This window comes from Vanellus vanellus (genome assembly GCF_965231255.1).
Source record: "Vanellus vanellus genome assembly, chromosome: 8".
Taxonomy (NCBI): Eukaryota; Metazoa; Chordata; class Aves; order Charadriiformes; family Charadriidae; genus Vanellus; species Vanellus vanellus.
The window spans coordinates 5,482,887-5,497,945 of record NC_138913.1 but is presented as its reverse complement, the minus strand read 5'-3'; the positions used below and the strand labels follow the sequence as shown (position 1 = coordinate 5,497,945).

Below are 15,059 nucleotides of genomic sequence, written 5' to 3'. Positions count from 1 at the left end.
TAAAACTAAAGGAAGATTATTACAAGTGGAGATTGTTGCTTTACTATGCTAGGGTCAAAAATAATTCCAAATTCCGCTCCCAAATACATTCATATAGTTCCATCCTCAAGTTGATGAAAGCAGATTTTCACCACAAAGTGGAGAAATTGGGGAAGAGAAGATTTAATTGAACTCTCAACTTCTTTGACCGTGCAGAGATCCAGAAGGGATATACTGCAGACCCCAGTGTGGAAAACATCACTTACATAAACAGTCTTTATTTATACCAGTTCCGCAATGAGCGGACAAAGCTATCCGGTTAAGCAAGTCTTACACACACACTTTCAAGATTATGATCCATAGGGAGAGGGTACAAAGATTCAAAATGAGAAAAACATTCAAGAGGCTTAACGTTATATTGAGTTTGACCTTCCTCCCCCCCCCCCCCCCATAAGTTACATTTACAGTTTGTACAATATTTACAGCATAAATACAACACTGAGATCTAGAGGCCGTAGTAAGAGTTGGGAGGGGAAGGAAAAAGGTCATACTTGTACCTGCAGGTACATTTCAGGTTGGGGCAGGGCTGTAAGACAAAGAGATGGACGGACAAGCGAAAGACTAGCCAAAAAAGTCTCACCCAGAATGGGCTATTTCCCCCCAACACCCCCTTGGTTAGCCTTTGTCTCGCGTACAAACAGGATTTCTACTATTCACGTGTGAAGTCAACAATGTAAGACACATCTACCGTCTGATGGGTCAGTATTGCCTCCCTTAACTCCTGTCAGCTTTTCTGACCTCCAAAACAGCATGAGATTACAGTGAGAGAAAACAGATTCAGGTCAGCAACCCTGAACACAAAAGCTATACTTGCAGTACCGGTAATAGCGAGAAAAGCAATTGCCCAAGAATTCTTGGTGAACCAAAAGCAATTAGATTTTACAAAAAAAGGAAACGGTTAGAAATAAGTTTTCTTTAAAAGGATAGCACAGACACCATGTCCCTCACTTCAGTACCCTACAATTGATGCGCACCACCAGAATCTCTCAAATCTCTTAAAAAGAAGAGCAGCCACTTTTATTCCAGGTGGCCACAAAATAAATTTAGCCTTTTCAACTGCGGTTGTACTTAGAAGAGGTTATTAGAAAGTACCTGAAGAAGCAGAAAACAATTTTGAAATAACTGGATCTAAAGTTTAAGTCACAACTTCAGGCTTGGAAACCAGAGAGGACGAGAGGAAAAAAAAAAAAAATGAACAAGGAAAAGAAGCAGGAAGGATGATCACAACGTGCAATAGAAGTGAGAATTTCGAAGACTCACATGGCTTGCACCTCCACAGACCATGTCATCTGTGGCCACCTCTTCCTTGGGGCAGGTGACAAAGCAGAAATGACAGATATCTGCCTAGAAAAATAAAAGCCGCACTGTCTTTAAGCAGTGTAAGTCAGTGCTTCATTATTACTGGGGGGGGAAAAAGAGGAGTACCCAAGAAAAGGCCTAAGAAGTGCCATGGGAGGCTCAGCTTTGAAACACTCATCTGGAATTCAACCAACTCTCATAGGTTTTGATGTGCCCAACAAAACATACCCTAAATAGGGCATACTTTCAGAGAACATTAAGTCTCATGGTAAAGAAACAGAAAAGGATTTCCAGTATTCCAAATACCTCAAAATTTAAGAGAGCGTGGGAAGTCATCTTAGGAAGCGACTGTGACCAACAATGCCGGGAAATGACAGCAGGGAATGTCTGAACTGAGTAGAGTTGAAAACCTGCTCCACGGTTCAAGACTGTAATTGTTGGGGTTCGCACTGTACAGTTGCAATCATTTTAGAGATGCTGGAAAGCCTTTCTGAGCAGGAGAAATTTAAGCAAGAGCAGTTAAACTTGCTTCACCCAATCCACGTGTTGGCATTCGTGCAACACAAAGAAAAGTCCTGACATCTTTTCTTCTACAGTTAACTTCTAGACTGATCAGTACCTACGAGTAATACTAACCTTAAGCTTGTACCACAACTTTCAGAGAGTAATAAAGAATGTTATAGCTTGCACACCCGTATTACCATGGAAATACTACCAAAACTGCTGGGAGTAATATAGCAACTTACCAGCGATACAACAGCATTAGAAAGGAAATATTTCAAACAGCTGCTATGGCAAATGCTTGTGTCACAGATGACACCACGGGGTCTGTACACGTACACAAAATAGTGCGGATTTGCTTTAGAATGTCTTCTCCAGAAGACACACTGGCATGCAAGTAATCTAGTGACAAAGAAGAGGCAGATTTCCCTTCCTGGAGAAAGAAATCACAGCAGCAAACAGTTTTTCAGGTGTAAAAGGCACGTCATGCTGAACGGCACCAATACAGCCAAGATTGAAACTAGGCACACGATATGTACCAAACTTCGAATTTCTACATCATTGAGACTTCTCTTGTTCCACTCCGACTTGGAAAATATTTGAAAATCGCCTGTGGAGCTTGTAGCTTCTACCTTTAGTTTTTCAAGACTCAAATTCACTTTAGAATTTGAAATTTTCCATTCTATAAAAACTGAAAAATATCAACCGAACAAATGAAAAATACCATTTCAATAGCCACATACTAGTCCATGTCAGTTGTGGTAGTCTATTACTGACATATCATTGAATAAAAGTTTCGCTTTATTTGTTGTTTAAGGTGCCTTTAGCGAATGTTTAGCCTTTTCCCATCCCTCTCTCTCCTCATGTTTCTGGCGGGGATAGATAGCGCTCCCTTCATAAAACTGCTACAAGAAATACAACAAAATCCAGTAAGTATTATTTCCTTTCTAACTTGTTTAGCCACATGTTAATCCCACAACGGATGCTCAGCCTGGACTGCTCGGCAGTACAGAAGTCACTCATAACAAAACACACATGCACACACATCGCTCTTCAATATGTCGGGCGATTAGATAGTCTAGGACTTTTATTTGCGAGTAGTCCCGTATTTTGGGGTGGAAACACAGAACAGAGTACTGCATGCCTGACATATCTGAGCAAGAGCCAGACACACAGAAAACAAACCTCGTACTGCAACCTCCCTGGGGAAATCTTTGTTCATTTTAATACTTGTTCAGTCAGCTGTCTCCATGAATGACAAGGTTTTATCTCTAATGTGAATGGCTTCGAAGGCTACTCGCATTATCCATTCTTCAGCAGCTGCTGCTGAAACCACAGGGTTGCAAACTTATAATTAAATCCAGCTGCCACTACTGCGAGTTCAGTTATATCGAAGTGAGCAATAATGCCTCGTGGTTGCTGGCAAGATTCCGTCTCCATTTCTAGACAATGTAATTAACTCTTTTGCCCCTTTTAGATGAAATAAACATCAGCACTGAAGAATGCTGTTAAATGACTGTAAAATAGTATTTATATAGAAGCATTCTGTTGCAGTCATTATACCTGAGAAAACAAATTTCTAGGCTGATGATGGCTAACAACAAATAGCTGTTTCCTTAAAAGCACCGAGAGGACACCCAAGGAGACACGAGGTACAGCAGGGAAGAAATTTCCTGCAGAAAGGAGGTATGACAGGATACACGTTAACAGATCTACTCTTAAGCCTTAAAACACAGCCTCCGGAATAAAGCAAATATCAAGATCCAGCTTGAGAGAATTGCCGGCAGGGGCTGGAAAGGAACTACAGAGCTTCCTTTGATGCCAAGATCATTTCTTATAGGCCATTCTTCATGTCTTAAATCAGACTCGGAGATACAGTCCTGACTGAATAGCTGCGTGTGCACATTTCTAAAGGTATACTTCTTTCTTCTACAGTCAAACCTGCCCATATCCATGCGTCAACAAATTGTTTAGGTCAGCAAAAATAATTAGCTACCTAAATTTGACTTTCTCCATCATAATCCTCGAGGCGCTGCTCAAGAAGGCTCACCTTCCTCCCTTTCATAAGAAACAATGCAATGACAATGCCTCGAAAACATTTCGTGGAAGTAAAAGCAATCAGCAACAACAGGCTGGACTAATGCCACTGTAGTAGAAAGCAACAGTCAACTGAGCTTCGTTTGTGAAGAGTTCTCTTGTAATTTGTACCTCTTTGGAAACCCGCAACAGTCCAATCACTTCTGAGGATGGGTGAGAAAGAACAACAGAAGAGAGAAGCACCTGACCTCTGACTCCAAGAGCAAGAAGGTCAAAGGAAGGGGAAAGCTATCTGTTGAGAGAAGAAGAACAAGATGGATAGCAGCCATCTCAAAATTCACTCTGCAAACCTCCCAAAATACATCAATAAATATATATATATAAAAAAAATAATACCTGCTGGCTATTCTGCCGAATCAATTAAACCCCTAGGTTTTCTAGGTGCTTTTTTAACATAGGGGTTGCATACAGAGCTGCATAAAAACTGCATGAGCTGGGCGCTGGCAAAAGTCAAGCCACAGTACCACGGGCTAAACTCACCCCTATTACCCGACCTAATTGATTATGATCTAGCTTAGACACCTCTGCGGTGAAGCAGGCAGGCTGGATGCCCAAATAAATTCCCCCACAGTCACAGAGACCAGCAGGAGTCACGAAACAGAAGCCAGATGTTGCTGGAGACTCGAGGTCTGCTCACTCACCTTTTGATGGGGGGGGGGGGGGGGGGGGTACCCACAAGCATCTCTGCACAGCGCTCATCTTCGCTATGGTTTGCTACCACCTTTCCTGAATCAACATCAAATAGACGCTAGCAGCTAGAAAGCAAGTTCTCTTCCATCATTTTTTAGTTTTTGCAGCTAGTACAAAGTAAACACCCTTTTGTACCAAAGACAATAAGGGGGAATTTGCTCTCAAGTGGTTATTCTTAGGTTCATTTACTTTTGACATATTTGTTTGCTGTTTCACTGCTGCCGTCTGTCTACCTGTCGCTTTGCGCTAACGGCTGCGAAGCCCCGGCACTCAGGAGCATTTCAGCAAGATGGGCCGATTATTATATCCTGTCATATCTAGGGGAGTCAGGCGTGATTTTTCAACCAGCGATTTACCGTTCCCATTTTAAAATGCCAGAGCTTTTATTCCTCCTAGCTTTTTCGTGGCTACTTTAAAGGGCCTTTTATCCGTAGAGGTTCCTATCTTACCAACGCTGGAAGGCTGACGCCGCCGGCAAAGACAAGGTGTGTGCGACGAGGGAAGTGCATGCCGGGGAAAGAGCAAAGAAGAATGGAAAGGTTGGAGGAAGACATGCTTTCGGGTCTTTTGAATCCTTCACAGGACCTTGCTTGCAACTGGAATTAATCTCCAAATCAACTGTTATCCTTCATTAGGACAGATAGTGTCATTTTATCTTAACCAGAAGTGTTTTCTTGAGATTATAGATAGCTTGGACCTGTTGCAGTGTTTTGTGCACTGCATGTGTCCTTAGCAAGTCTCTGCACAGAAGAACATTCAACTCGTCTTTCTCACGGGTTTCGAATCACCTCCAGCTCTGTGACATTTTATATTTAGGTCCAACATTACATCTGTATTAATTTGTGACTCTGTATTTCTATAGCTTATTATTCAAATCGCAATCCGTTTTAAGTGTCAGGATACCTATCGGTTGCCATCAAAGTGCAGAATAGAGGAAACAGATTAGAGAACGGTACATTGCCATGAGACCAAACCCAGAAGACATTAGTCAATGACAATAGATTACTGTTTTGATAGACCTATATGTAGGGGTTGACACTGTACATTAGAAACAGATTTTTTTTTTTTTTTTATAAATACTTAAAATAGTTTGGGGTTTTTAAAAGCAAGCAAAAAAAAAACCCAAACTATTTTTTTTATTCTTTTAAAACATTTGAAAATCTAATGTGAAATTTATATGCTACATCAAGGCTTGGGGGGGGGTGTTGAAAAAAAAAAAAAAAAAAACAAACAAAAAAACCCCACAACACACCACACCAATCAGCACATATTTGTTTCTCAGATTTTCACGGCAATTAGATCACCAAAGTGCTGAAGGTCTCCAACTATGCAGCGAGACCAGAATCTGCTAGAAGGTTACATCAGAAGACTTTACCATGCCTAAAATTTCATTAAAGTTGATAAACTAATTATGGACTGAAATAGCAAGGCACCAGTGTTTTTCCCTTTTTCCTACAAATAAGACAGGATGAGATCGATTGGTTCTAAGTAGTGTAGGACATCACAGAAAAAACCCAAGCAATTCAGTTCACTCACTATAAATAACTGCTCTGATTAATATACTAATTTGAAACACCAAAGGTCTGTTGGCATACTTTCTCTTGCAAATACTTTTGATTAGCCACATAAAATTGCCTGAAGGCTTTGGTTTATATAAAATCCTTTATAAACTCCATTTTTATCCAAATTCGCCCCTGACAAAGCACGAATTAAAATCATGTCGTGGAAAAAAAAAAAAAAAAGCCAAACAAAAAAATCATCCACCATTTCCAAGCACAAGGAACAGGAAGGCATAGTGCAGTACTTGCTTAAATAAAATTGCACATATCCCGTGTTACTTCCCAGTTACTAAAAATGATCAAGTTAAGCGTCAGGCTCTTATGACAGCCCAAGGGAAGAGCTGGCTTTGTGCCTACTCTTCTCTATTGTTCCTGTGAACTCTCAAGCTACTTTGACAGAGTTGAATACCCCCCGCCCCTACTATTTCAGCTGATTCCTGCCCTGGTGTTCTTCCAAACCACACCAGTACTGTCTTGAATTAAACAAGCCATGTTTTGGAACGAAGATGAGATCTGAAATGGTTTTTGAAGCACAAGGACAGCATGCTTTCGGCATTCATACCTTCCGCTCTACTTTTTAACCTGAACAGCATTATCTTAGTTGCCTCTGTGCTTGTTCCAGGCTCGTGCCATCAAGGAAGCTTTAAGTGCTGTCAAGCTTTTATATTGTTTTCGGGAAAGGCCAAAACTGGATTTGTAGATCAAATCCCCCACAGCCCCCACCCGAGGCAGAAACAGGCAGTGCCGTGACAGCAGCTTCCAAGGTCACCAAGAAGCAGATTGCACAAGAAACATCAGAACGAAGGCAGCGGTGACAGCAGGACTCCAATTTAGCCCTGACAACTCCAGGCTGACAGAGGCTGATGATACACTGAGGATTACACTGAGAAACACAAAGGCTGCATTTGGTACAAACTCACCTGATGGCAGTGTGCTACTTCCAATATTAAGGAAGGTGAAGCGATGCAGACTAAGAGGACTAACACAGTGACAGCAGCGGTACCTTCATACGAGATCGGGTACTGATTTTTAGTTAGCGAAAGGGGAAATTTGGAAAAGTCATCCTTATTTTAGACTGAGCAGATTTCTAGATCTCCCTTTGCGTTGGCTTTCTTGTCTACAGGACCACTCTACGGGAGTTGAAGCGGACAACTTGCTATACCATACAGACACATCTAGCAGCTTTAGCAAGGGCAGAGTTGTCCAGCCAACTGAAGGAGGACTTTAAATCTGAAACTATCTAAAATAAGTTAAATAAGGGGGATTTTTTCAAACACACACCAAGCAGTAGAAGACTCCTAACACTGAAGAAAGAGAAAAAAAAAAAAAAAAAAAATAATCACCTAAAACAGCCTTCGAAACCATTTTAAAGGAACTGTGAAATCTTCAATGTTGGAAAGAATTACAACAGAGATAAAGACTTACTGGATTCTTGGATCGCTTCATCTAAACCAAGGGCTTCCGCGTTTGTGATATGACCCATTTATATTAAGGTTGTTTAAAACCTAAACTGCCTGCTATTTCATTGAATTAAAACAATTTGCTTCAGAACTGGCCGAGATGTGAGCCGTGACTACTTCCTTAACGCAACACCAAGCGTTAGCCGCCGGCCACACACAGCCTGCCGCACGAGGCAAGGACAGTAGAGCACCATCACACGGAACCGCCTCGTGCTGCTCGTCTCTCCTGTGTGCCTCACACGCGACAAACATAAAGGAAGCGCCACGGTCTACCCTTAACTTCTGATGAGATGAAATGTGTCAACACACCTTGTTAGCCGTGTTTGTTGTTTAAAACACACTCACGTTTTCAGATTTCACGACTTGGAAGGGTTTTTGGGTACTCTAGTTACAACAGCACTGTTATTACTTTGACAAGTGCTAAAAGAGACGCTCATTACCACAGCCCCTAACGCAGGCACGAGCGGCTGCGCAACTTTGAAGTGCTTCAGCGCATACCGAGCCAACAGGATGCTCTCAAGCTGTCAAGAGCTCACACGGCACTGGTGCTCCTTTACTGCCATGGAAAGGAGCAAAAGCGTCTACACCTTCACACTTGCTGCCAGGCAGCGCTCCTTAATCACGAGAACAGAAGAGTATGGTAGCCAAAGAAAGAGGTACAGGACCGATAGATCATTTTTCCTGGGAGTTGCAAAGGAGCAAAGGAAGAACAGAAGAGCAGGTCCCACTGGGAGCAGAGGATGATCACAAGGTTTCTTTCTACCAGAGGACGGGTACCTTTCTATCCCGAGCAGCCTAATCGCTCATCTCTGCTCCCCTCGCCATGACTGGCTCGCCAGCATTTCACTAGTCAGACCGAGTCATTTGGAACAGGAGAATGACTGTGCTAAGGCAGGAAAAAACCCTAATAATCTTAAAGAGATTGCATGCACTAAACTAGAGCAATCGGGACATAAATTATCTCTGCACCATTTCCAGTCTCCCTATAGGCTAATGAAGATGTTTCATGTTAAAAATTTTGTCTTTTGTAAAACTGCATGCGACTCCTAGCCAAAATAGGAAAACAAAATGCCGGAAGCCCTGGCAACAGCGCTCTCAGCAGCACTGCGTAAGCACATTAAGAACTAATCTGCCCTCACAAGTACTCAAACATTACCTGGTTCCACCAGGAAACAAAAATCCACAAAAACTAAAGACACCTCTGGGCAACAGATCCATGGGATTTCTAAGCTTGCATTTGCTATTTTAAGGGACCTACAAAGAATGAAAATTTATAGCCCTGTTTCATGGATATATATACTGCCCTGCAAGGCTTGTCTGGGTCTTCAAGTCTCAAAGAAAAGGAAAATATCCATCTCTACAGGAGACCAGAATGGCAGACAGGACATTAATCAGAAGTTTTATCAAATAACTCTTTGCAGGAAGAAATACTTCCTACAGGAAAATGGAAGAAAATTTTTTTCACAGTGAGAGTATTTTTAGTTGCGAGAAGATCCATCAGACTTCATGCTATTTTAATCCATGGTTTCCAAAAAACTCGCCTTTGTTTTAAGCAGTTCCGTAGTGTAAATGCCGATCTAGCTGGACTAGGAGGTGCTGACGTTTGTTTACTAGAATCTTTATATAGTTCAATATCTTAATAGCGTGTGACCGGAGTTAAGGAAGAGATTGACAGCTAGTCAATGAACTGATGAATATCTAGCTCATAAGCATTTCATTTTAGCTACCCACGCGGTGTGCATTTTGCCTTTATATACACATTCCAATGCTATTATCTTAAGCTTAATTACTTAGGTCTCAAAGCACTTTACAAAGGAATGAGCTATCATTATCAGCATTTCATATACGAAGAAATTGAGGCATAGTGGTATAATTTGCTAAAAGTTATTGAACTAATATCCAAGGGCAGTGGCAGGTGAAAAACAGAGCTCTTATCTCAAATATCAGGCAAGCACTGTATTCAGCAGACCACGCTGCCTCTCAAGATGTGGCAAATACTTCCCAAGCACGCAATCTTTCGTAATCTACATCAGGCAGCGTAAAATAATTTAAAATTCCACTCGCGCTACAGCAAACATTAGAGCGTAAAATTTAAATATATTGACACTTAAACACTGCAATATTGTGTTCAGCTTTCTTCAAATGATGAAGCCAAGATGACAAACACCATGTCATCATACGATGACTTTCCTGACAAGTCTGCCCCGGTCATTCCTCACCTACTTTGAAACGTCTTCTGATAACACCCATCACCTCAGAGATGCTCGGTTGTAGTTCCCCTTTCCTGTTTACGGTAGCCTCTTGCAAACCCTTTGTAATGCTGCAGTTTTGTTCCAGTCATGAAATTATAAAGCCTGTGCAGTTCTCACTCTCGCTGTTACTTTAAGTATTAAAACCAGCAGCAACTTGAGGTTCGACGACAAAATGTTTAAGACTCAAAACTAACCCCTCATTTTCCATTGAGCGATTTCGTGTACGTAAGGAGTAAACGAAGTTACCCTCGTTTGTAGAAGTTGGTATGTTTTCACCAGCTGCATGTCCAAGTACAAGTCCCAGGGCTGAATTAAACAAGCGAAATGAAGTTAATTTACTTCCAGGCCCAGCTCAGGTGGCTCGCAGGCCTTGAGCAAGGTTACCAGGACAACTAGCGAATAACAACGAAACCAACACCGCAGCAGGTTTTATTCTTGGCGCAGGGTTTTACCATTTCTCTGTTTTGTTACAAGTCTTCCTTCCTTCTCTTTCACTGCACCCAAGAGAAACGGGAATCTCGACTTCCAAACAAGTTAAAAAAAACAGAAAGAAATGCAGCTTGCAAGTTTACATTGTAATTGATATAAGTCTATTATTACAAGACAAATTGCAGCAGACAATGAAAGAGACAGCTCAATCTGTTACTGAATCCTTGTAATGGCTATATGAAGAGCTCGACCATTTCACTCGTAAATCTTTCTTGTAAGTTCTTATTGCTGCTTGTGCGGGTAAAATAATAAAACTATGCAGTGAGGTATACAAGAGATGCAGTAATGCATTTCTAGTCACAGTTACATAAAGTTTGTTACAGGAATCATAACCCTTTCAGCATCTAATCAGAAATAATGTCATGTTACAGGCTGCTAAGATACCACATGATATCTTTAAAAAGTCATTAGATGCGATGACGCCAATTGTGAATAATCATCTCCGCTACAGACTGCTATGATGCACTGGGCTGTCATAAGTCATTTTCAACAATCTGTCACAAACTTTCTGCAGGACAGACCAGGACAAAGCATGGAGCAACTTGATTTCCAGGAGGCTGACCTACTTCCTAACCTAGTGGCAAATATAAACCCAAACAGGAAAAGCCAGGTTAGAAGATTCGAGACTTATGCTTCTATTTATTTTTTAGAGTAACTGATTTTAATGATATTTTTATAATAGTTTCTTGTCTATCGTGTGTGGATCGTAGTGCCCAGAAGGGAGATCACGAGAACCACCGCACAAGTGAAACTTTAGAAAGAGCTGTCACTGAATGACATGAACAGAAAGAAGATAAGCAAAGAGGTTGGAGAAGGGAGATATAAAATGGGATACATGCAACAATTTTGCTCAAAGGAATGCAAGTACAGTTACAAAACGCCCATGGTTCCTCCTCTGTCCGGAGACTGACAGGAGTTCACAACACCGAAAGTGACAGAAACCAAGATTACAATCAGGGATGCCCAACAGGCAGTTTTCTGCCAGTAGTTTGTGGTCTCCTATCCAGTTAGAGCTTCCCTTCCCCTGCAAAGCCCCTGCGAGGGCTACCTGAACACTCCTGCCAAAGGGAGGACGGAGGGCGGCAGCCTGGAGGTACAGGGAGCTGTGCCTCTGTACCAAAGGCAGCTGCACAGATCATACTTTCATCTTTTCCACTAACATTTTATGGCACGCGTTCCAAAAACATAAGCCGTAGTTTTCCTGGCCCTTGTCTGTTCCACCGAATCCTCAAAGCAAAAGATGCTGGCAGGAGAGATTCCTTTTGCTGAAGCGTTGGAAGGAAAACAGTTTATTTTACAGTAAGGTGGCACAGGCAAGCAAGGAGGAGGGGACAGACTAGACTTAATTGTAATATATTGTGGTTTTAAATGATCATTAAGTAATGCAGTCACATTAAATTCAAACTACTTTAAAAGAGCAATATTCCAACATCGGCCAGAAAAACAGAGGCCGCAGCTGCCAGAGCCACAGCATATTTTCTTTAGTTTTGCTTGTGACAAATATGATACAAACCTCACAGGCATCTGACTGGAGACGCCTGCAATGGTTAAGAGGCCTTACACTCCGAATTACCTTGCTTTTGTTAAGCAGGTGAATTGTCCATAACGTTCTTTCTGAAAGGAGGTTTTTCCCTTCAGAATTTAATTTATAAACCCACTCCTGCCAGGCTGCGATAGCAGCCACTGTATAAACCTGAAAATGATGACTACTGAAATTCCATTCAAACCTTCGGAATCAATAGAAAGCAGACAAACCACCAAGATAAAGTTCCACCCAACTGCAAAGAGTAAGAACTGCAGGATACCTCACATTGTCTTTAGCGTCTGCAGCCCCCAACCTGTGCACCAGAGCCCGCACAACCTCATTTCAGTTTGAAAGTCTGACCCACGCTATCCGCATACTGCGCCCACATAATCTGCCTGTCAGAAATGCCTTAGCCGCCGTAGGTCTTTCCAGGCAACAGAAGGAGACTCAAAAGACTAGCGAAGACAGTTTAGAATTTGCTGAGACTTATATTGCATTTGGCAAAAGCTTATCATATGGGCTCCTTCGAGTTCCTGATCCTCCTTACCTTGAAGCAGCAGCTCTACTTTAAGTCAATAACAAAGCAACCTGCATTGGTGTCACTTTGGTTCCTACCAAGTTACATACATAAACTTCTTGTTTCTGCGGGCAGTAAAGAAATCCACAATCACAGCATCTCCCTCCGAGTCTGCTTAACTGAACTAATATTGTCTGAAGGCAGATGTTGGCACACTGTGGTCTGATGTCAGCAGAAGTTGCATCGTGAAGAGCTCCGTATTTTATTTAAATGCTTGCTTATAAGTGAAAAATGTTATCTATGAGCAGGCATCAATGCAAACAACCTGACTTTCTGCATTTCCCCACTCACCACGCCTGCTGCAACTCCAGCTGCTTTACTGCCTTCACTGAGGGCGGCTGCGACCCACAGCCACAGCTGCGTCGGCGCAGGGAGCCCACGCAAGCCCCAGTCCATCCCATAAGCCTCGGTGGAGCCCAGAGATCAGACTATGACAGAGGTTATGAAACAAGCACGATACAAGCCATGTATCGAGTACACAGCTTCGCTTTTCAGCTCTTGAAGGGATTGTTGTAAACAGTTGCTACATTCCTTCTCACTTGTACTTCGTGACGGACAAGCCAGGTGAGGATGTGAACATATTAGAATTTAAAAGCGAAAAGCCTAAATATTCAAAAATCTGCCTTTCTTCGAACAAAACACAATGTGCTTCAGTTGAAAAGGAAATTATCCTTTGTCTAATACAAAAGAAATTCTTTGTCCCAATCACAGCCCACTCTGAAGGAATGACTTTTTTCCCCCCCCTTAAGGCGGCAAATGGATGCAGTTCTATAATTTTGGAGAGCTTTACACAGTATGCGATGGTCTTATTTCACATAAATTACAAGACAACCCATTGTGGGTCTATCAGATTGTGAACCAGCGTATGAGAGAAAAAGATTCCCATTGAGAGTGGGTGATAGTCTACGTCGCACAGAATTTAGTCGGTAATATGCTCGAACACAGTCATTGAAATGAAAGATCGGTGCATAAATTATTTCAGAAATGCTAGGAAATATTTGGTAGCGACCTGTAAAACCAGCCTTCCTATTCGCAGAGGCACAAAAAGAAGTCCCTTGAATACATACATTTGGTTCATTTGCCACATTCTTTACCTACTGCCCAACCTGGTTTGACTCAGAATTTACTTTCACGGGGTAAACGCAATGCTGAGAAATTTAGCAAGAGTGCCACAAGAACGTGCAAGTTCAGAAACAGCAGAAAGATATTCCACTGGACAGCACTGCTGATATCCAATGGTATTATCCATTACAGAAACTCATCTGATATCAACCAAATTAATTTTTCATCTTGCTTTGTTAAAATTCAACGCCAAAAAAGGCAAATCCTGGAAAACAAGAGAATAATCAACTAACCAGTTTGAGTGCAGAGACAACTTTAAACAAAAGTGGACCTTAATAAAATATTCATGTTTTAACAAATATCGTTAAACATGCACTTTACCCAAAACACCAGATGCATTTGAGACAATTTACATTTGACTCACCATACTGGCAGCGGGGACCCTGAAATCCTGCAGGACACTGGCACATCTGGGATCCTGCTTCGGAACATTTCCCTCCATTGAAGCAAGTGCCAGCAGTACACAGCACTAGGACACACAGACAGAATGAAACAGGTTGGGTTGGGGTTGGGTTTTTTTTTTTGTTGGTTTTGTGCCAAGGTTCCTCCAGAATTGCCTCTTCCTGTTACAGTCCTGCTGTAACAGGAACTTCCAAACAAGAAATCCACTTTTTTATTTAAGTGGAAAGGTTAGACTGCAATAGAACTTGCTATCATGGGTATAGCTACCATGTTGATATGAAGATATCTAAAATAAGACAATGCAGTTTAACCTAAAGATGCTTCAGAGGCAGAAGACAGTTTCTCATGACTCGAAGCACTACCCAAATCCAGAATGAACGAAGAGATAAACTGCTAGAGAATAATTCTGCAGTGGTTAAGAAACACTGGTATACTAAAAGATACTATATATGTCCAAGGGAATCACAATACTTCCCTTCCTCCAACGCAGAACATTATTTATTTACAATAAGTTAAACTCCACATACTCGAGCCAAGCTCGCAAAGAGTAGCAAATATAAACGAATAATTCAACCACTTTGGTGCCTTGAAGAATTCAAAGTCTGCACTACTCTTTCAGGAAGAAAATAATTTTATATTGCCACTGGTGCGCAAATATATTAAATTTCTTTACGCTAGAGATTAAAATATAAATTCTAAACATATCTTTGACTTCTTACAACAAAACAGGTGCACGCTAAATATATCAATTCAAGCTGAAACTAACAGGAATGCCTCTCAGGCTTGTTTTTGTTTTTTAAATACAAAGAGACAATCACGAAGGCAAGCTCTCTGAATGCAGCCCTCAAGTTGGTATGAAGATTAAAAAATACATAGGAACAGCTGCTACCTTTCATACAGAAAATACAATTACTGACAAGACAGTAACAGAACTAAACAGTGAATAAATAGCTATCTTCTACTTATGTCTTGTTAACAGTGGCTACAGTGCTTCCTTATGACTTAAATTAAATTCCAACTTTTAGGAAAACATCCAACCGTGACTTT

At 41.4% G+C, this 15,059-nt stretch overlaps 1 protein-coding gene across 1 annotated transcript in view; it reads right to left on the bottom strand.

Moving 5' to 3' along the window:
• Window positions 1-15,059, bottom strand: part of LOC309674956 (uncharacterized protein) — a gene marked incomplete at both ends in the record, with an annotated part of 207,591 nt that overhangs the window by 176,087 nt on the left and 16,445 nt on the right. Inside the window, one exon of the mRNA XM_082487153.1 lies at window positions 13,975-14,079. Coding sequence (XP_082343279.1) covers window positions 13,975-14,079 — 105 coding nt within the window. The remainder of the gene's footprint in view (window positions 1-13,974; window positions 14,080-15,059) is intronic.